Source organism: Garra rufa, chromosome 2, assembly GCF_049309525.1.
Source record: "Garra rufa chromosome 2, GarRuf1.0, whole genome shotgun sequence".
NCBI lineage: Eukaryota > Metazoa > Chordata > Actinopteri > Cypriniformes > Cyprinidae > Garra > Garra rufa.
The window spans coordinates 38456362-38478042 of NC_133362.1; the positions used below are offsets into that span (position 1 = coordinate 38456362).

General features: G+C 32.1%; 1 protein-coding gene across 1 annotated transcript in view; it reads left to right on the forward strand.

Annotated features, from left to right (window-relative positions):
- epas1b (endothelial PAS domain protein 1b) overlaps positions 1-21681 on the forward strand; it is an 88670-nt gene that overhangs the window by 37221 nt on the left and 29768 nt on the right. The window contains exons 2-6 of the mRNA XM_073834232.1: positions 613-803; positions 13279-13430; positions 17483-17567; positions 20524-20636; positions 20718-20920. Of these exons, the coding sequence (XP_073690333.1) occupies positions 613-803; positions 13279-13430; positions 17483-17567; positions 20524-20636; positions 20718-20920 (744 nt within the window). The remainder of the gene's footprint in view (positions 1-612; positions 804-13278; positions 13431-17482; positions 17568-20523; positions 20637-20717; positions 20921-21681) is intronic.

A 21681-nucleotide genomic window follows, 5' to 3' on the forward strand; every position in this document is an offset into this window, starting at 1 on the left:
AAGGCCAAATGTATTTCTGAAAGGATATCTGTGTGCTTGTGTGTGTGTGTGTGTGTGTGTGTGTGTGTGTGTGTGTGTGTGTGTGTGTGTGTGTGTGTGTGTGTGTGTGTGTGTGTGTGTGTGTGTGTGTGTGTGTGTGTGTGTGTGGATTCATTCGCACCTGCCGGACACTGGCTCTTTCTCCACTGGCTCAGTTTTTGGGCCTGATGTCTGAATCTCCAAGAGTGACTGGAGTTGAATGAGAAAGACTGTCAAGGGCACAAAGAGACTGTTATTCTCTGAAGCCTCACAAGAAATGATAAATGGGTTGAGCATGTCTGTATTTGTATACAGCATGAGAAAATATCAGGGTGAGTTGTTCAAAGCATGTCAAGGTCAGCTGAAAAGCAAACAGAAGAAAAAGTTATTATGGGTAAATCGCAAAAAAATGTCAGAGCAGTCTCTGAGAGTGAATGGTTTACTTTATTTGAGTCTTTAAAAGCTTTTCTTTGCCTTTTTGTCCTCTGCTTTTTTTGTCTGTGAAAGTTTTTGCATATTGCACAATATATTTCACTATTTTCTTAGATTTTATCACACAGCAAGCCAACGTTTCCATATTGTTGTATGTTGTAGGTGCAGCTCAGAGCGGCGTAAGGAGAAATCTCGAGATGCGGCACGCTGCAGGCGCAGTAAGGAGACAGAGGTGTTTTATGAACTGGCCCGTCAGCTGCCTCTCCCACACAGCATCAGCTCACATCTGGATAAAGCCTCCATCATGAGACTGGCTATCAGCTACCTGCAGACACGCAAAACCCTCACCTCAGGTACAAGCTTACAAATCCACATCTGGAACAACATATTAGATTCATTTTAAAATATATGCAAACGTTTGGACATCACAGCATTGGTTTGACATTGACAAAAACTATTGGTTTTAAATTTAGTGCAATTTTTTTTAAACAAAATATTATATATTTTTAATAAATCTGCCTTTAAATCTGCCATTTATCATTTGTCATGGAAATATTATTTTTTTTATTGCATTACCCATTATTTTAATATTTGTACATCCCTAGTGTGTAAGACATGTTTTCTTTTACTGTGTGGTCAATAAATAAATAAATACATAATAACAATATTATTCATTATTAATTATTAATAATAAATAATTATTATTATCTCTGTTCACTGTCATTAGCCCAAGTGTTTGTATTTAATATTTTGTTTGTTATTATTATTATTATTATTATTATTATTATTATTATTATTATTATTATTATTATTATTATTATTATTATTATTATATTTGTGCATCCCTAGTACTGAAAATGTTCACAAAATTTCCCTTCACTATGTAGTCCAACTCATCTACGTAAATTAATAAATAAACAACTTAAAAATAATATAATATTATAAATAAAATAATATAATAATAATAATAATAATAATAATAATGATAAATAAGAAATGTATTATTATTATTATTATTATTGTTATTATTATTACTACTATCTGGGTTCACCATCATTAGCACAAGTAATGTTTGTTTGTTAGTTTGTATTTATTCATTCATTTGTGTTTGTTATTTTATTATTTTTATTTCGATATTATTATTATTATTATTATTACCTGGGTTTAACGTAATTAGTGTTTTGTTTGTTTGTGTTTAATTTTTTGTTTGTGTTTGTATTTTATTTGTATAATAATAATAATAATAATTATTATTATTATTATTTATTTTTATTATACTTGTGCTTTAAGTATTTGTGCTTTATTGGTATTATTAAATAAATAGCAAAACTAATAATAATATTATAATAATAATAATTACTATTATTATTTATTATTATACAAATAAAAAACAAAAACAATTAATGTTTGTTTGTATTTATTTATTTGCGTTTGTTTTTTATTATTGTTGTTGTTGTTATTGTTGTTATTATTATAGCCATAATTTTTAATATTTGTACATCCCTAGTACTGAAAATGTTCACACAATTTTCCTTCACTATGTGGTCAAACTCATCTACATAAATAATAAATAACATAATGTATTATTATTATTATTATTATTATTATTATTATTATTATTATTATTATCTGGGTTCACCGTCATTAGCCCAAGTATGTTTGTTTGTTTGTATTTATTTTTAATTTATTATTATTATTATTATTATTGTTGTTGTTGTTGTTATTGTTGTTATTGTTGTTATTATTATTATTATTATTATTATTATTATTATTATTATTATATTATTTGTGCATCCCTAGTACTGAAGACGTTCACATGCTTTTCCTTCACTATGTGGTACAACTCATTCACATGAGTTGTAAATAAATGAATAAATAAATAACAAAATTATTATTAGTAGTAGTAGTTAGCAGTAGTATTGGACATTGATTTGGCAGTGTGGCATTGATATAACCTATTGATTTTAGTTTTAATGTGCGTTACACAGGATTTTAATATAATTTATCAGTATTCAGCCAAAGCATGAAAATAATGATAGTTTTATCTATTTCAGCCATAATTGTATTATTAGTGCATCACTAGTACTGTAAATGTTCTGAAAATGCTTTAATTTACTTTGTGTTACAACTTAACCACAAAATAATAATCGTAGTATTATAAAAATAAAATGTATTTATTTATTGAAAAAATGCATACATACAATTTTATATGCCTACATGTACATATTTATATACATTGGTAATTTCAAGCATGTATTAAAAGCATTCTAAACTACATTTAGCTATTAAAATGTTGGATAAATATTATATTGTTTTGGTATATAACATCAGTAAAATAATATTTTGAAAATCAAATCTGCTGGATAACAAAGCATAAAGCAAAATCCTGTTAATACAATGATTGGTGCTGCTGTTTTTATAGAGTTATATTTGCAATTTGATAAAGGTTATCACACGGCTGACTCCTCTGTTAGTACAACATCCCAGACCATGCGACTCAGCTTGACGTCACGTCAAAGAAAGAGCCGTGATGCAAATACACACTGCGCTGATAATCAAATTCAAAAGCTGTAGTTTGATCTCTTATCTGGGTTCACCGTCATTAGCTCTGCACTGTTATGAGGAAATGTTTTAGTCGTGATGTCAGACCAGGCGGAGGGTGCTTGAGCACCTGCCCTTTTGGCCACTAGTGATCAAAGTGCCCTTTTGTTAAGATTTTATTTATTTTTATTTATTTTTTAATAATATAAAAATAAAAAAATGTATAAAAAATAACGAATTCGCGACAGCCTGCCCAATCGATCTATTAGTAAAATTAATTAATATTGTTTTAGCTGTAAATAGAAAGACCCTCAAGTGATGACCCCACCCGGAAGTTCAGGGCGATCCGATCACGTTTATAGACCTTTTTCCTGAGTAAACGAGGAGCGCCGCCATTACGAATTCTAACGTCAGATTGAATGCTTTTCTGTTCCGGTTTCCATAGGAACCCATTCAAATAGCGTCCATCTGTTTTTAATGTAGCTAACGTCCGCTTCTTCGTGTCATCTACACACTCATTAAAGTGAGGCACTGACAAATGACGCTCATTGCGACATTGCCAAGTGATGGCGCCATACTATGGAGCCATGTGCTTTTTAAAAACATTTTAATAGGTTTAACATTAGTTTATTAGCTCGGAATATACCCTAATTTGACTAGAAACAATGCAGACCGGAAATGCAAAGCATTCTTTCAGTTAATAGTCGGACTTACTTCCGTGTTCAGGAAAAACGTCTATAACACCAAGTATAGACACGTTCATGGCTGCTGGTGAGTGGTGTTTTCACCAGATTTGATGTTACTTATAAGAATGACGTGAAGAAAAGAGATTATGCACGAGTATTTCTATTATTTTTATAGCTTGTGCATGTGTAGTCTGCTCTGAAATAGCTGTCGATAATGTTAATGTCGTCATGTAAACAAAAGTGCATTTTCACTTCGTGAATCGTTCTTGCATTTTGGGGGAGAAAAGGACGTCATGGGCATCTTGGGTCTGTTTTTTTTTTTCTTTATGTAATGCATGGCTCGCAAAATCGCTAGCCTGATGTCCCGGGGCTATTGTTTTTTTCAGTCAAGCTACCAAAATAGTTAACTGGACTGCCCGATGGGCTATCGTAAAGTAGAGGGCTCCTGCAGGTCCTTAAAAACTCCTCAATTAGGTTGTATCAAATTTAAAGCCATAAAAAGTTTTATATATGTTAAATAGAATAAGAAAAGACTTAATTATAATTTAGGAGGTCTTACATTTGGGGACGGAAAGAAGAGAATCGCAATAGGGCTGGATTAAACATCAAAAGGCAATGATGTCAATGAATAAATATGCACGCTGCACGTTTCAAAGTCAAAACGCGGCACTGATGTCTTTATATAAATATATCTGAAGGGAAAGGTCTGTCCTCGGAAACGTGTCGTTGGCATTTTCATTTAATGATAAAACGGCATTAATGCTGCTTTGTGTTCAGCCGTTACTATGGAAACCGTAGTATTTCAGCGCTCCTAAAGCGCCCCCTCGTGACAGAGAATCAATTTTTATTTCCACATTTTTCAGCTCTATGGTCAAATTATTGCAATTATCGACCTACGTTTTTATGCAGCAAACACATAGAGTTGTAAATGTGAAAGAAGTTAATGTGCCTTCTAAAAACAATGAAGACAGTAATATTTATGTTTTAAATAAATATAATAAATGATAAGCTCGATTGATCTCTTTTAATGGTATAAAGTGTATAAGATATTTAGTTTTTGTGTGAACCTGTATCTGAATTATAAATCATGCCATTTTATGCCTTAATATCCTACCGTCTAAAATCTTACAATACAGTACATCAGGGGCAACATATACAGTATTTTCAATAGTGAGCACACAGGTTTTAATATAACAGCTGTTCTTTATTATTGTGTTTAACAGAGAGAAGAAAATCTTTACGTTTGACAATTTGATACACAACAATTTCTAATCAAAATGAATAGGTCCGAAGAAAATGTTTTTAATCTTTTAAACATTAAAATTTTTTTTTTATGTTCCGTTTCTTTCTCAAAACTGCTTCACAGCATTGGCTGCTAGAGGCCACTGTAATAATACGTATATCAGCAAGGAATGTGTCACAATATACAGTACAGTATTGCTGTACTGATGTTTTGAGCACAGCCCTATTTAGAGAGCCCCTTTTATAGTGATAAAAATATTACTAATTCTATTGTTTGAGTCCTGAACTAAACATAAATGCAATTAAAACTTCGAATAATGCATTATTTGTCTTATTAATGACATAGTTACTTGTTACGTAAGTAACTGGATGCCCACAATGAGGTGATGGACCCGAGGGGCTCTTTAATGTCTTGTTCCAGGTGCCCTTTTTATACTTTGAGCACCTGCCCCTTTAAAGGTCTCTGCACGGCCCTGTGTCAGACTGCATTAAACTTACTGTTGTATTATATAAATGAGGAGGCGCTTTGGACATAATTACGTTAGTGAATATTGGGCCTGCTGTAACTGTGTCTGGGTTAATTATGTTTAGCTGTAGGTGCTAATTTAATAAATCAAAGACAGCATGTGGTGAATACAACAATTTAATGAAAACCTACACAGTATGTTTAATAATGGATACGGCAAGCTTCGAGAGATATGAATGTGCGCGAGTGTTAAAGGGAGAGATCACTCAAAAATTACAACGTTTTTATTTACCTTTCTCATGTCGTTTTAAACAAGTATGACTTTCTTTCTTCCATTAAATGTAAAATGAGAAGTTTAGCATATTGTTGACAATACTTGATTGTAATTCAGGCTGTCAAATTGTGAAAAGCACCATAAAGGTATCATAAAATCCATAAAAATTGTCAGCTAGTGTTATTTTAGTATCATTTATATACTATTGCTTTTCCTAAAATTTTGAGTTTATTTTATATTCCTGTTTTTACTTACTTTTAATTAATATAAGTAGTTTTGTTTTGTCTTTTTATAGTTTTTATATATTTTTTAAATACCATTGAGTAGTTTTAGTTTTTAGTTTATTTTAACACTTCAGGTTAAACTAAATCCCTTTTTTCATTTAACTTTTTTTTTTTTTCAATTTTTGCTTGTTTTTTTTTTCTGTTTTGTTTTTATGGTTATGGTTTTAGTTCTAGTTATAAAAAATAACCCTGTTGTGTATAATTTAATTCTGAATTTATTGATGAAAATATTTCCCCCAGCATAGCGTTCAAATCTCATTAAAACATTATGGGGAAAAAATAAATTAAAACAAAATGATTTTAACAAAAATATTATTATTGTCTATATAGTTTTTTTTTCTACTTTCATTTATTAGTTTGAGTTTTATATCGTTTTATTTCTGCACTTCAAACTAAATGAAAATGCGAAATGTTGCGTTTGTGTATGTGTGTTTTTTTTGTTTGTTTGTTTGTTTACATTTAACTTTTTTTTCCAAGTAATTTTAGTTTGTTTGTTTGTTTTTATTTTTTTATGGTTTTGGTTTTAGTTAATAAAAATAACCCTGTTTTTTGAATGTATTGCTGAAAATATTTCTTCCAGCATAGCATTTAAATCTCATTAAAACATTATGCAAATAAATAAATAAATAAATACTAATTTTGTTACAAATAATTTAGTTTTGTCTATATAGTTTTTTTTTTCTAATTTTATTTATTAGCTTTAGTTTTATGTAGTTTATTTTAAAACTTCAGCTTAAACTAAATGAAAATGTAAAATGTTGCCTTGTTGTTGTTGTTGTTGTTGTTGTTTTTTTTACATAAAAAATATTTTCAAGTAAGTTTAGCTTTTCTTTGTTTATTTTAAATTTTTTATAGTTTTGTTTTAGGTAATAAAATAACCCTGTGTGGAATTTAGTTCTGTATTTATTGCTGAAAATATTTCTCCTAGTGTAGCATTCAAATCTCATTAAAACATTATGCAAATTAATAAATAATTTTGTTAAAAATAATTTTGTATTGTCTACATATTTTTTCTACTTTTATTTATTAGTTTTATGTAGTTTGTTATTTTAGCACTTCAGGTTCAACTAAAACTACAAATTTGTTTTTTTTTACTTTTACATTTTAACATTTTTTTTTCCAAGTAATGTTTGTTTTTACTTTTTTATGGTTTTGGTTTTAGTTAATAAAAATAACCATTTTGTGTGAGATTTAGTTCTGAATTTATTGCTGAAAATATTTCCTCCAACATAGCATTCAAATCTCATGAAAACATTATAAATGCCTAAATAAATAAATATAATAACAATATTTTTAAAAATAATTTTATTTTGTCTATATAGTTTTTATTCTACTTTTATTTAGTAGTTTTAGTTTTATGTAGTTTGTTATTTTAGCACTTCAGGTTAAACTAAAAGAAAATGTGAAATGTCTTTTCAGGTACAATTTTTTCAGGTAATGTTTGTTTGTTTGTTTGTTTGTTTGTTTGTTTTTGTTTGTTTGTTTGTTATGGTTTATGAAAACATTATGCAAATAAAAAAGTCTTTAAAAATAAGTACTTTTTTCTACTTTTATTCATTAGTTTTATTTTTATTTTTTTATTTTTTTACATTTAACAATTTTTTAAAGTAATGTTTTATTTGTTTGTTTTTTAATTTTTCTGTGGTTTTGGTTTTAGTTATAAAAATAACCCCTGAATTTTAATTGTGAATTTATAAATGAATAATAAATAATAATAAATTTTGTTAAAAATAGTTTTGTTTTCTCTATATAGTTTTTTTTTCTGCCTTTATTTATTAATTTTAGTTTGATGTAGTTTGTTATTGTAGCACTTCATGTTAACTAAATAATTTCCAATTTTTTTATGGTTTTAGTTAATAAAATAACCCTGTTGTGTAAAATTTAATTGTGAATTTATTGCTAAAAAAATTTCCCTCCAGCATAGCATTCAAATCTCATGAAAACATTATGCAAAATGCATTTATAATTGAGTGTGTGTGTATATGTAATATATATATATATATATATATATATAAATATAAATTTATATTTTAATATAGAAAATTTATATTTTAATATAGAAAAAACGTATATGTATGGAACTTTGTTTTTTCTATATAGTTTTTTAAATAGTTTGTTATATTTAGTTTGTTATTTTACCACTTGAGGTTGAACTGAATGAAAATGTGAAATGTTGCCTTTGTTTTTTTATATTTGATTTATTTAACATTTTTTTCTAAGTAATGTTTGTTTGTTTGTTTGTTTGTTTTTGTTTTTTCTTGTTTTAGTTAATAAAAATAACCCTATTGTGTACCACGTTTGGCACATCTTCTGAAGTCTTATGGTAGAAACAGACTGAAATTTAATTCTGAATTTATTGCTGAAAATATTTCCCTCCAGCACAGCATTCAAATTCAATTATGCAAAATATTTTAAATATTTTTTTTGTATATATTTTAAATATATTTGAAATTTTAATTCTTATAAATAATTTTGATTTGTCTATATAGTTTTTTCCTACTTCAGTTTATTAGTTACACTTTATTTCATTTAACATAAATTTTCAACTAATGTTTGTTTATTTATTTATTTATTTATTTTTATGGCTTTAGTTTTAGTATTACTTGATTAAAAATAACCCTGTTGTGTGCCACGTCTTCTGAAGTCCTGGTAAAAACAGACTAAAATTTAGTTCAGAATTTATTGCTGAAAAAATTTCCCTTCAGCACAGCATTCAAATCTCATGAAAACATTATGCAAAATATCTTCTTTTGTGAAAATCATGAGGGTGAATAAATGAAGACCTAATGCTCCGCTCCAGATCTTGTTAAAGTTTGTCTGACCAGAACAGGTATTTTGAGAGGATGTGAGCATGTTCATATTGTTTGTGTGTGTTTATTATAAAATTAGACTCTCCGGAAGCTGGACAAAGGAGCCCCTGCCCAGACACTATAAAGAGGACAGGGAACACAATTAGTACGCAGTCAGAATGCAGAATCCACCTCGGTTTGGAGCAACCGAATGTCTTGCACCGTCGAACTTGAAGCGACTTGACAGTCAAATGTTCATGTTCATGTTCATGTTCATGTTCATGTTCATGTTCATGCAGAAATGGAAAGGGGGAGGGAGGGAGGGAGGGAGAGGAAAGAGAGACATTGAACGAGATGGCACATCAGATAGTGTTATCAGCAGCTCTGTGAGCTCTATGCTAGAAGCATGATTGGTGCTTTCTTTAAGGCTGGCGCTCTCCGTCTCAGGCCAGCCAAAACACAGGCCGGCCCTGGCGCCACACATCCATCCATCCATCCCTCCTCCTCCTCCTGCCATCACCATAGCCATGCTGAGGGTGCATGGGAAACACCTTTTACATAAGATCCCCAGTCCCTATGCGCTGATGCTCAGAGCTGATTCGCTCGCCCACTGATTCGCTCTTTTCGTCTCTGGGCGGCTCGAAAATGTGTGTTATGAAATAATGGTTGATGAGATGTAATCTCGTTGAAATCAATGACTCACCGCGGATGCAATTACGATTCTTTATTTACTTGTACAAATAGCCCCGAAACAAAACATGATCGTTTCATGTTCGTTTGGAGTGTATGTCATCTTTAGGCTAAAAAAAACTATATGCGGAAAGAGTTGTTGGCTTCAAGATGCCACTTCCTCAAGTTCAGTCTGTTTAAAGTTCAGAGATCAGAGGTGTCTAGATGTATGTCAAAGCAAGTGTCTATTAGGTTTTTGTTTTTCTTGCGTTTGTTTTTTATTATTATATCATTATTATTATTGTGTGTGTGTGTGTGCGTGCGTGCGTGCGTGTGTGTTTTAATGCATTTTGTTGTGTTTTCTGTTTTTTGTGTGTTTTGTTTTTATGAGTTTTTGTGCTGTGTCTTTTATTTATTGTTTTGGGTTATATTTTGCGTGTTGTGTGTTTTATTAGTTTTTTTGTTTGTTTGTTTGTTTATTGTGTTTTGTGTGTTTTTTAGGTTGTTTTATTTTTGCTTGTGTGTTTGTTTATTGTGTTTATGCATTTTGTTGTGTGTGTGTGTGTGTGTGTGTGTGTGTGTGTGTGTGTGTGTGTGTGTGTGTGTATGTGTTTTGGATTGTTTTATTTGAGGTTATTTTTGCTTGTTTTTTTTTTTAAATTGTGTTTCTGTATTTTGTTTTGGGTTATGTTTTTGAGTTTTATTTTGTTCTGTTTGTATTTTTGTTTTTGTTTTTTGTTTATTGTGTGTGTGTGTGTGTGTGTGTGTTTAGGTTTTATTTGTGGTTTTTGTGTTTTATTTTTGTTTGTTTATTTATTGTGTGTATGTATTGGGGGTTTTGTTTTGTGTTGTGTTTTTGTTGTTTTTTTATTTTGGTTTGTTTGTTTATTTATTTTTTATTGTATTTTCTGGGTTGGGTTTTTGTGCACTGCAAAAAAAAAGGCTTATCTTACTTAGTATTTTGGTCTTGTTTCTAGTCAAAATATTAGAAAAAATCTTAAATTAAGATGAATTTACAAAGATTTTTTAGTCTTGTTTTAAGCAAAATGCACTTAATTTAGTTTTTTTTTTCTCCCTGGGGTAAGTAAAATATTCTTAATACAAGATTATTTTACTTACCCCACTGGCAGATAATTGTACTTATTACAAGCAAACTGCACTTAATTTAGTGATTTTTTCCTGGTAACAAGACTAAATATCTTATGTGGTTTTGCTTATTTAAATGCATCTTAATTTAAGAATTTTTAGATATTTAGACTAAAAACAAGACAAAAATACTAAGGAAGATAAGCCTTTTTTTGCAGTGTGTGTGAGTTTTGTGTTTTTTTATTTTTATTTAGTTTGTTTGTTTATTGTTTTGGGGTCGTTAATGTTGGTTTATTGTTTTTGTTTGTCTGTTTTTGTACTTATGTATTTGGTTTTAGGATGTATTCTGTGTTTGGGTCATATGTTTTGTTTTGTTATTTAGTGTTTGTATGATTGCATGTTATTTCATTTTTGTGTTTTGTTGCTTTTGTGGGTTTTCTGTTTGTTTTGGGTTATGCTTTTAGCTTTTTGTTTAGTTTTTTTTCTGTTGTGTGTGTTTTTTTTGTGTGTGGTGTGTGTTTTTGTTTCATTTTGCTTTAAATTATTAATAACACACATTACCTTTAGCACATATTACATAAAGCAAACCATCCTGTAATCTCAATAGTCAAAAGCGTTGCCAGATGTTCTGCATGACCTTAAGATATCAGTAGTCAGTATCAATATTTCTACAACTCAGGTGATCATATGCACTTGTAGACACATGTCTATCAACAACAGATGTATTCAGACTAGGGCTGTAACGTCCCAGTCGATTAGTCGATTAATTGGTCGATACGGTCTGGTTCGACCAAAATTCTGATTGGTCGATTTTTTGCCGCGCTCATTTCATCAGGTGGAAAGCACTAATTGTGTTATATTATATTAGCATTGCAGTCATTAGGATAACAGAGGTAGTAAAACGTGGTTCAGGCTGAATTAATTACGATGTATCATAATCGGTCTGTATATAGGAAACATAAGCATTCACCTCTGTAACATCTATATGCGTTAATCAGAATTACGATGCGATCAAATGGCGCCAAACATATGCACGTGAATTACACGCGCATCACTTCTCCGCATTCAATATGAACTGAACTACAACATCACCTGATGACAACGGTCAGACATACAGCGGTAACATTATTGCAGAATGACGGGTAAAGAAAGATTCATTCATTTACATTCATGCACGCACATTTACAACTCACTCACTGACGATAGCAGAGAATGAAACCGAAAGTAACTTAAACAACTCCGGCGCAACTCCAGTCAGCGCTCTGTACACGCACAACTTAATCATATGCCAATAGCAGGTCTACCTTTACAAAACGAATAAGGAATTTAGTACAGAGATAATTAATTAAATTAGCACCATAGTATCGTGTATCGGCGATCTCTCAGACTGACACTAGTAAAAGCTTTAAGTCTATTCGTGTCTCAGCCGCGAAGCTGAGCTCTTATGTTCAGCCTCGTTCTGTGCGAGCTGCGCAGAGCGGCTGAAATGATAGTGTCTGACAGTTATACTTATATGACAAAAATAATTTTCTAATATGTTGCACATTACTCAAAAGTTCTTGTGATATCACTAGTTGACAACATAGTACTGTTTTCAGAAATCACAGGCTATGATATTGCGCAGGTGCACGTGATGCACCGCTGTCAGAGACGACAGACTCGTGTGTCAGACTCATTTCAGTGCAAAATAATTAGGTCAAAAACGATTTAATATACTGCAAATAGCCTATTAGTTTTTTATGTTTATTTAAAATTAATTTAGGCAGACAACAAGGCTACCAAGCACTGAGCACAGTGCGTATCTAATTAATGTAACGTACTTTTTTTTTTTCTCCACAACGTCTTTTTTAGTCGATTTTTAGTCGAAAGTTTCAGGACTTCAGTCGACCAAGATTTTCTTTGGTTGATTACAGCCCTAATTCAGACTAGTACATATTCTCATCCAGATGATCAATTGCTAAAACCCCAAATTTGGGTTTTGTTTCATCTCGAAATGAAAGCCACAGGGCAAGAACCCCTTCAAAGCCGTAGCTCAAATTCTCCTGGGGCCACGGTCTCTTGGCTCGGCCCAAATCCAGCCCTGGGCTCTCAATGGGCCTTGAGAAAGTTTCTTATCTGGAGGAAGCACACTGGAGCAATCACAGGCTTCCGACCCCCCAGCGTGGAGCCGCTCTGTTCTCCATGTCCTTGTCCACGCCACCTCCCTCCTCAAGCTCTGCCAGATCTACAGCAGCAATCGACCAAAATCTGGCACCCCGTACATATTTCACTGGTGGTATCACCAGCCAATTGGGAATTTTGGTTTTGCCAAATGATCACTTTATGCATCTGAAAAATGAAACACACATGCATTAGTGCATCAGAAAGTGTGCTACGTATATACTGTATCTTTAGATTGCCTTGCATAAGTTTGTGTGTTTTTCCAAAAGTGCGTACGATCTTCAGTGAAGCATGACCACAAATATTGGCCCCTTCCCATAGGTTTCTCACAGATGTGGGCTTTCCACATAACAGCTGGCGTTTGTCTCTTTAAATTGAAAGACTGTACAGATTTAGTGCCGTCAAACAGCGGGATTGTGGGTGTCTGTGTGTCACTATATGTGGGTATTTGGCTTATGTGTGGAGCTGAGGGTTAGTGTTGTTGGGAGGGTTCGGAGTAGCAGGATGAAGTTGCTGTTGTTTATTTTGGACGTCCGCCAGGGACTTAAGAGTCAGAACAAGACTAGCGAGTGTGCGCACACTCACATGCACACAAGCGTTCTCAAACTCTCATGTTTTTGCCCCTTTGCAGCCTGCGCCACTGCCACAGAGACAACAGACGTCGACAGACTGATGGACAGTTGGTATCTGAAGTCACTGGGCGGCTTCATCAGCGTGGTAACATCAGACGGAGACATGATCTTCTTGTCGGAGAACATCAACAAATTCCTGGGTCTCACACAGGTGAGAATATGAACACAGGTCCAGTAGTGTACACAGTCAAATGAATCTCTATCCAGACAGATACTCACCTTTAGTCCTGTTATTATTAGCTGTTTGTCTGTTCAGCGTTCATTTCCTTTGGGTTCACTTAATCATAGGCAGAAGAGATGCCATTATTAACCACAGCACAAGCCCTTTTCCTTTAAGGACTGTATGGGAGGAAGGATGTGTCACTTTTTTCGTACCCCTGCAGAAGCTCTTGGACTTATCTCATGCCTGCCAATTGCTTCCTCGCACATGGCTGCTGTTTTGTAGAACTGTGGCCTGTTATCTATTTGTTATCTGATAAATTGCTATTATGATAAAGATTAAAGATCCTTAAATCTTTGTGAATTGCAAGAATATGTCCGCCAAATCATATTTCACTACAAAAAAATGTAAATATAAAAATGTACAAAATTATAATGTAAAATTAATAGTGGCTACAAAACTAGTCATAAGGGTATATTTTATCGAAATTGAGATTTATACTTCTGAAAGCTGAATAAATAAGCTTTCCATTGATGTATGGTTTGTTAGGATAGGACAGTATTTGTTGAGATGCAACTATTTGAAAATCTGGAATCTGGAGTGCAAAAAACCCCGAAATATTGAGATAATCACCTTTAAAGTTGTCCAAATGAATTTCTTAGCAATGCATATTACTAATCAAAAATTTAGTTTTTAGGAAATTTACAAAATATGTTCATGGAACATGAACTTTTCCCTAATATCCTAATGATTTTTGGCATAAAAGAAAAAATGATAATTTTGACCGATACAGTGTATTGTTGGCTATTGCTACAAATACAGTCAGGTCCATATGTATTTGGACACTGACACAATTTTTATTATTTTAGCTGTTGACCAAAACATATTCAAGTTCCAGTTATACAATGAATATGGGCTTAAAGTGCACACTCTGAGCTTTAATTTTTAGGGCAGTCTCATCAAATTGGTAGAAAGGTTAAGGAATTACAGCTCTTTAATATGTACCTCCCCCCTTTTTAAGGGACCATAAGTAATTGGACAGTTGACTCAAAAGCTGTTTCATGGTCAGTTGTGGGCTATTCCTTCATTTTTTTTCTACATCAATTAACCAGGTAAACGATTTGGAGTTGATTCTAAGTGTGCCGTTTGTATTTGGAAGCTGTTGCTCTGAACCCAATCATGCAGTCAAAGGAGCTCTGCATGCAAGTAAAACAGACAATTGTTAGGCTTCAAAAACAAAAGAAATGCATCAGAGAGTTAGCAGGAACATTAGGAGTGGCCAAATCAACAGTTTGGTGAATTCTGAGAAGAAAAAGAACACATTGGTGAGCTCAGCAACATAAAAAGGCCTGGATGTTCACAAAAGACGACAGTATGGTGGATGATTGGATGATCCTCTCCATGGTAATAAAACATTTTACAACATCCAATCAAGTGAAGAATGCTCTCCAGGAGGTAGGCGTGTCAATGTCAAGTCTACAATCAAGAGAAGACTTCACCAGAGCAAAATAGAGAGGGTTTACCACAAGGTGCAAACACGACCAGATTAGACTTTGTCAAAAAACATTTAAAAAAGCCAGACCACTTCTGGAAAAGCATTTTTTGGACTGCTGAAATTAAAATCAATGTGTACCAGAATGACGGGAAGAAAAAAGTATGGAGAAGGCTTGGAACATCATCTGTGAACATGGTGGAGCAGTGTAATGGCATGAGCATGGCTTCCAGTGGCACTGGATTACCGGTGTTTAGTGATGATGTGACAGAAGACAGAAGCAGCCAGAAGAATTCTGAAGTGTATAGGGATATACTGTCTGCCCAGATTCAGTTAAATGGAGCAAAGTTGTTTGGGCGGCTCTTCATTGTACAAATGGACGATGACCTAAAACATACAGCAAAAGCAACCCAGGAGTTTTTAAAGGTAAAAAAGTGGAATATTCTGCAATGGCCAAGTCAATCTTCTGATTTCAAATTGATTGAACATGCATTTCACTTGCTGAGGACAAAACTAAAGGCAGAAAGACCCACAAACCAACAACTGAAGTCAACTGCAGTAAAGGCCTGGCAAAGCACCACAAAGGAAGAAACCCAGTCTATGGTGATGTCCATGAGTTCCAGACTTAAGACAGTCATTGCCTGCAAAGGATTCTCAACAAAATATTAAAAATGAACATTTTATTTATGATTATATTTATTTGTCCAATTACTTATGAGCCCCTCAAAATGGGGGGTCTGTGTATAAAAATGGTTGTAATTCCTTAGCATTTTATGTTATATTTTTGTTCAACCCCTTGAATTAAAGCTTAAAGTCTGCACTTCAATTTCATCTTGATTGTATCATTTTTAAAACTATTCTAGTGGCATACAGAGCCGAAATTATGAAAAGTGTGTCAGTGTCCAAATATATATGGACCTGACTGTATACCTTTGCTACATACGTCCAGTGTCACATTTATACACTATGGAAACATTTGATTTTGATAAATTCATTGTATTACAGTATTTTTACCCTTAAAGTGAATCATTTATTGTATTACTGTAATACGAATTTAATGAGAATCAACTTTAAAAATAAGAATGACAAGAAACTTTAAAATATTGGGAATTTTGTTGGAGGTAGTCATAAAAATAATCAAAATAATAATGATTAATCTTGATCTTCTTTACTCAAACATTTGGGGTTGGTAAGATTTTTTTAATTTTTCAAAAGCTTATGCTTATTTAATATTCATTTATTTAATAAAAAAAATAAAACATTAATATTGTGAAATATTATTACAATTTAAAGTAACTTTTCTTCATATATATATATATTTTTTTTTTAATTTAATTTATTTCTGAGATTTATTCCGTGTCACATGATATTTCAAAAATCATTTTAATGTGCTGATTTGCTGCTCAAGGAACATTCATTATATGGTTTATTAAAAGAAAAGTTTACTCAAAAGTTAAAAATTAGCCCATGATTTACTCACCCTCAAGCCATCTTAGGTGTATATGACTTTCTTCTTTCAGACGAATATAATTGGGGTTATATTTAAAAATGTTCTGGCTCATCCAAGCTTTATAATGATAGTGAATGGCTGTTGAGATTTTGAAAGTGCATTCATCCATCATAAAAAGCACTGCACACAGCTCCAGGGGGTTAATGAGGGCCTTCTGAAGCGAATCTATGCGTTTGTGTAAGAAAAAAAATCTGTATTTAGTGTATCTCATAGTTCTGGATGTAAACTCATGCAACTGAGTTTACATCCCGCTATTCTGACTTTATAACTCGCAATCGTGAGTTTATATACCGCAATTCTGAGGAAAAAAAAGTCAGAATTGTGGGTTTTTATCATGCAATTCTAAGAAAAAAAATCAGAATTGAGTTTTTATCTTGCAATTTTTACTTTATTTTTCGCATTCGTCAGTTTATATCCCGCTATTCTGAGAAAAAAAGTCAGAATTGTGAGTTTTTATCATGTAATTCTGATTAAAAAAATCAGAATTGAGTTTTTATCTCATAGTTCTGACTTTATTTCTTGTAATCGAGTTTACATCCCGCTATTCCGACTTTATAACTTGGAGTCACAAGTTTGTATTCCGTAATTCTGAGAAAAAAAGTCAGAATTGTGAGTTCTTATCTTGTAATTCAAAAAAAAAAAATTAAAAATAGATTTTTTGATGACAGACTTCTGACTTTCACGCAGATGTGATTTTCATGCAATTCTGAGAAAAAAGTCAGAATTGAATTATGACTTCTGACTTTCACACAGTTTGATTTGGACAACTTTAATGGGGATTTTTTTTTTTTTGCACTCTCAGATTCCAGATTTTTTAGAATAAGCTAAATATCCCATCTTATTATATCCTGACAAACCATACATCAATCGAAAGCTTATTCATTTAACTTTTAGATGATGTATACATCTCAATTTTAAAAAATCGACCCTTATGACTGGTTTTGTGGTCCATGGTCACATATATCATGAAATTCACTTGTTCTGAAAAATAGATATTTCACATATAATGCAATGACAGCACCTACTTATCTTTCTCTGTAGGTGGAACTAACAGGGCACAGTATCTTTGATTTCACTCACCCCTGTGACCATGAGGAGATCCGCGAGAACCTCAGCCTCAAAGCTGGTATGTCACTTCTGTTTATTCAGCTTCACTTGCTGCAAATCCTGCCATATGTAGACAAAGCATGTGTGAAAATGCCAGAGAACAGCCAATCAAACACAAGCAGAGAAATATGAAGAGATCAGACTACAGTATCTGTTCTATCTAACAAAAAATCTGCTTGGTAAAATGTCTTAAACAGCTGAAGTGAGATCCATTAAAATAAACATTGTCTACATGTGTGTGTGAATCGCGAGTTACAAACATTTTCCGTTTTAATTCGAACTGTAAATTGCTTTTCAAAAGCATGTGAAAGCTTCGAAGATTCAAAACTTAGCTCAGGATGGGCTCTGCATTTCAAATTCACTTCACATGCTTCCTTTATATGGGCTTTTTCTTTTTTCTTATGAAGATGAATTAGACTACAGTTTCAGCCATAGAGAAAAAGGAGCTGGAGCCTCTCAAGAAACATTCTTATCACTTCTCCAAACAGACTTGCAGAAATGCCAAAAGCAGTGTGTAAAGGCCTAATGTAAAGAAAACACATGGCTTCATAGGAGAGGATTAGTTATGTGAAGAAATAACAATCATGCCTTGAAAAACATGCACCCATAGCCCCTTTGCCTTTTATTCTGTGTCTCCTTTATTTGACCTCCACACTTTCCTACCCCTCTTTGCATGCCTCATATAACCTCTCACCTCTCAACTATAATAAAACAAGCTGTTGAGAGGGTCAGGTGGTCACCTGTGTCGTGTGTCCAAAGCAAGACACACACTCATACTGCTCTTTATCAGGAATTTAATTTTCATTTGATTGCATTTTAAAAGATTAATTAAATTGTAAATATTTGATTAAATAGTCTTATCTTAAATCCAGAAAAAATAAAGCAGACAACCCACACATACACAAAAAATATCTCCTTTCATAGAGTGTTTTTGATTAACATTTATTGAACCATTAAAACAGAATCCAGAAAAATTAAAAAGCAACAATTAAAAAAATGAAAAAGTAAATTTTTAAGAAAGCTCTATAAATGTAATTTTTGTTCAATAAATTGTTCAATTCTATGTTTAATGATTTCAGTTATTTAGACATGCTGCTTGTTTATGGAAATTTAAATATAACCATTAAATTGGAAATTTAAACTGAAAAAAAAAATGGAATCTACAAAAATGTAATTGAAAATAACTGAAATTTGGGGGGCCCTAAAAAGTTATTTTTGTAAGGCCCTAAAAAGTTATTTTTGTTCAACTTTTAATACATAGTTGTTAAATTATGTAAGTTTAGACATGCTTTTTGATGGCTGCAATTTATCATAAAGCATTAAAAGGAATAGAAATACAAACTTTAAAAAAAAAAAAAAAAGGAAAAAAAAACAGATTTCAGACTCTACTGGTGTGGAAGGCCATTTCCACCACTAAATAGAAAAAAAGGTAATTGCGACTTCTTATCTTACAATTCTGGCTTTTATTGTCACAATTAAGTTTAAGTTGTGAGTTTTTGTCATAGAATTCTGAGACAAAAGTCAGAACTAAAAGTTTTTATCATGCAATTCTGAGAAAAAAGTCAAAATTGTGAGTTTTTATCATGCAATTCTGAGAAAAAAGTCAAAATTGTGAGTTTTTATCATGCAATTCTGAGAAAAAAGTCAGAATTGTGAGTTTGTCTCGCAATTGAGTTTATATTCTGCTATTCTAATTTCTTTAATTTGCAATTGTGAGTTTATATACCACAATTTTCAGAAAAAAGTCATAATTTTGAGTTTTTATCATGCAATTCTGAGAAAAAAGTAAGAATTGTGAATTTCTGTCATGCAATTCTGAGAAAAATTTCTGAATTGAGTTTTTATCACGCAGTTCTAAAAAAAAGTCAGAACTCCTGAATTTCTATCATGCAATTCTGAGGAAAAAAGTCAGAATTGTAAGTTTGTCTCGCAATTCTGAGTTTACAGTATATCCCACTATTCTGACTTTATAACTCGCAATCGTGAGTTTGTATACCAAAATATGAGTTTTTAATTGAGTTTTTAATCACACAATTCCTGATTTTCTCGCAATTGTTTTTAAATCATGCAATTTTGAGAAAAAAGTCAGAAATGAGTTTTTAGCATGTAATTCTAAAAAAAAGTCAATTGAGTTTGTCTTGAAATTCAGACTTTATTTCTTGCATTTAAATTTATACCCCACTATTGTGATTTTATAACTTGCAATTGTGAGTTTATATCACAATTTTGAGAAAAAATTGTACGTTTTTATCACGCAATTCTGAGAAAAGTCAGAATTTAGTTTTTATCATGCAATTCTGAGAAAAAAAAAATCTGAATTGTAAGTTTATGTCTCTTATAAAACTGTAAGTTTTTAATCTTGCAATTCTGACTTTATTTCTTGCAATTGTGATTTTTTTTGTCACGCGATTCTGAAAAAAAAAAAAAGTCAGAATTGTGAGTTTGTATTACACAATTGTGAGGGGGAAAAAACAGTTGGCCAGTGGTGTAACTCTGACCTCATGATGTCTCTGGCTTTATGTCATAAAGGCTGTTTTATAAATATAGAATTTAAATGTACGGTTTACTCAAAAATGAAAATTGATCATCATTAACTCAGCCTCATGTCGTCCCAAACCTGAATGACTTCTTCTGTGGGGCACAAACTGTTTTTTGAACACTTGTAACTTCTGTGCAAACATGAGGGAAAGCCTAATGGACAAGACGTGCATTAACTGTTCAAACAGCCATATTTTGCTTCAGCTTGTCATTCTGCTTGGTTTTAGCTTACACATTTATTTTTCCTAAAAGTGATCATATCTAAAGCTGAAAGTGTTGTAAGATGTTTTGGAATTTGAGAACCCAAGAAAAAATATTTGTTGAGTTTCGGCTTCCGTTTGCACGGAAGGAGAATGCTAGGAATGTTTTCCTGGGATTTTTGGCCCAAGTCTAAACTGAGACGCTCTTTGCGTTTGTGTGTTTGTGTTAATCGGCAGGCATGGGAAAGAAAGGCAAGGAGCTGAGCACAGAGAGGGATTTCTTCATGAGAATGAAATGCACAGTCACGAATCGCGGGCGCACTGTCAACCTCAAGTCAGCCAGCTGGAAGGTGAATAACTTCTCTTTACTGTAAGCATTGACCTAGAGTCAAACTTTGTGTGGTTAATGAAGATGACGGTTGTTCTTTCAGGTCCTGCACTGCACGGGACACCTGAAAGTGTATAACGGCTGTCCCGCACGAGTGCTGTGTGGATTTAAAGAGCCACCGCTCGCCTGTGTGGTCATGATGTGCGAGCCCATTGCCCATCCATCAAACATCGACACACCACTCGACAGCAAGACCTTTCTGAGTCGCCACAGCATGGACATGAAGTTTACTTACTGCGATGACAGGTACAAACACACAAACCCACTTTCTTGGAGTAAATGTACAATGGAAGAATTGTATTTCAATTGATACTTATGAATGTTAAACATGAGCACAAATCCTGTTGATCATTTCTGATACTAGACATCATAAATAGAGTGTACTCAATTCAATTTAATTTAATTTAATTTAATTTAATTAAAAGGTTCATAGTGAAAGGGTTCATTTCAAAATTTTGGTTTTTTTTTCAACTTGTAATGAATTGTTATTAAATTATATAATTTTAGACATGCTTTTTGATATCTAAAATTTGTATTAAACGGTTAAAATGGAATAAAAAAATACAAACTTTACAAAAAAACTGAGAAAAAACTCAAGACTCGCAATTCTGACTTTTTTTTTTTTATTTGTGACTCCATAAATTAAATTAAATTTAAATGTAATTTTAAATAATTAAATTAAATTAAAATTTTTAATTTAATTTACTTTAATTTAATTTAAAATACACAAAAAAATCACACATTCACAAAATTATGTGTCTTAATAACATAAACTTCTATTTTTATCTCAACTTTTATTTAAGTTTTTTTAAATAAACACTGTTTAATCAATTTAAATCCCTGTTTTGTGACTTATTTTTTTATCAATAAATATTAAATAAACAAAATGATTAAAATTAAACAAAAATATTAATATATTGGTGTATTTACATTTATTTACCAAAAAAATGGCAAATGAAAACTTTAACATTTTTAAAGTTCTGCCATAAAATTAACATGTATACATA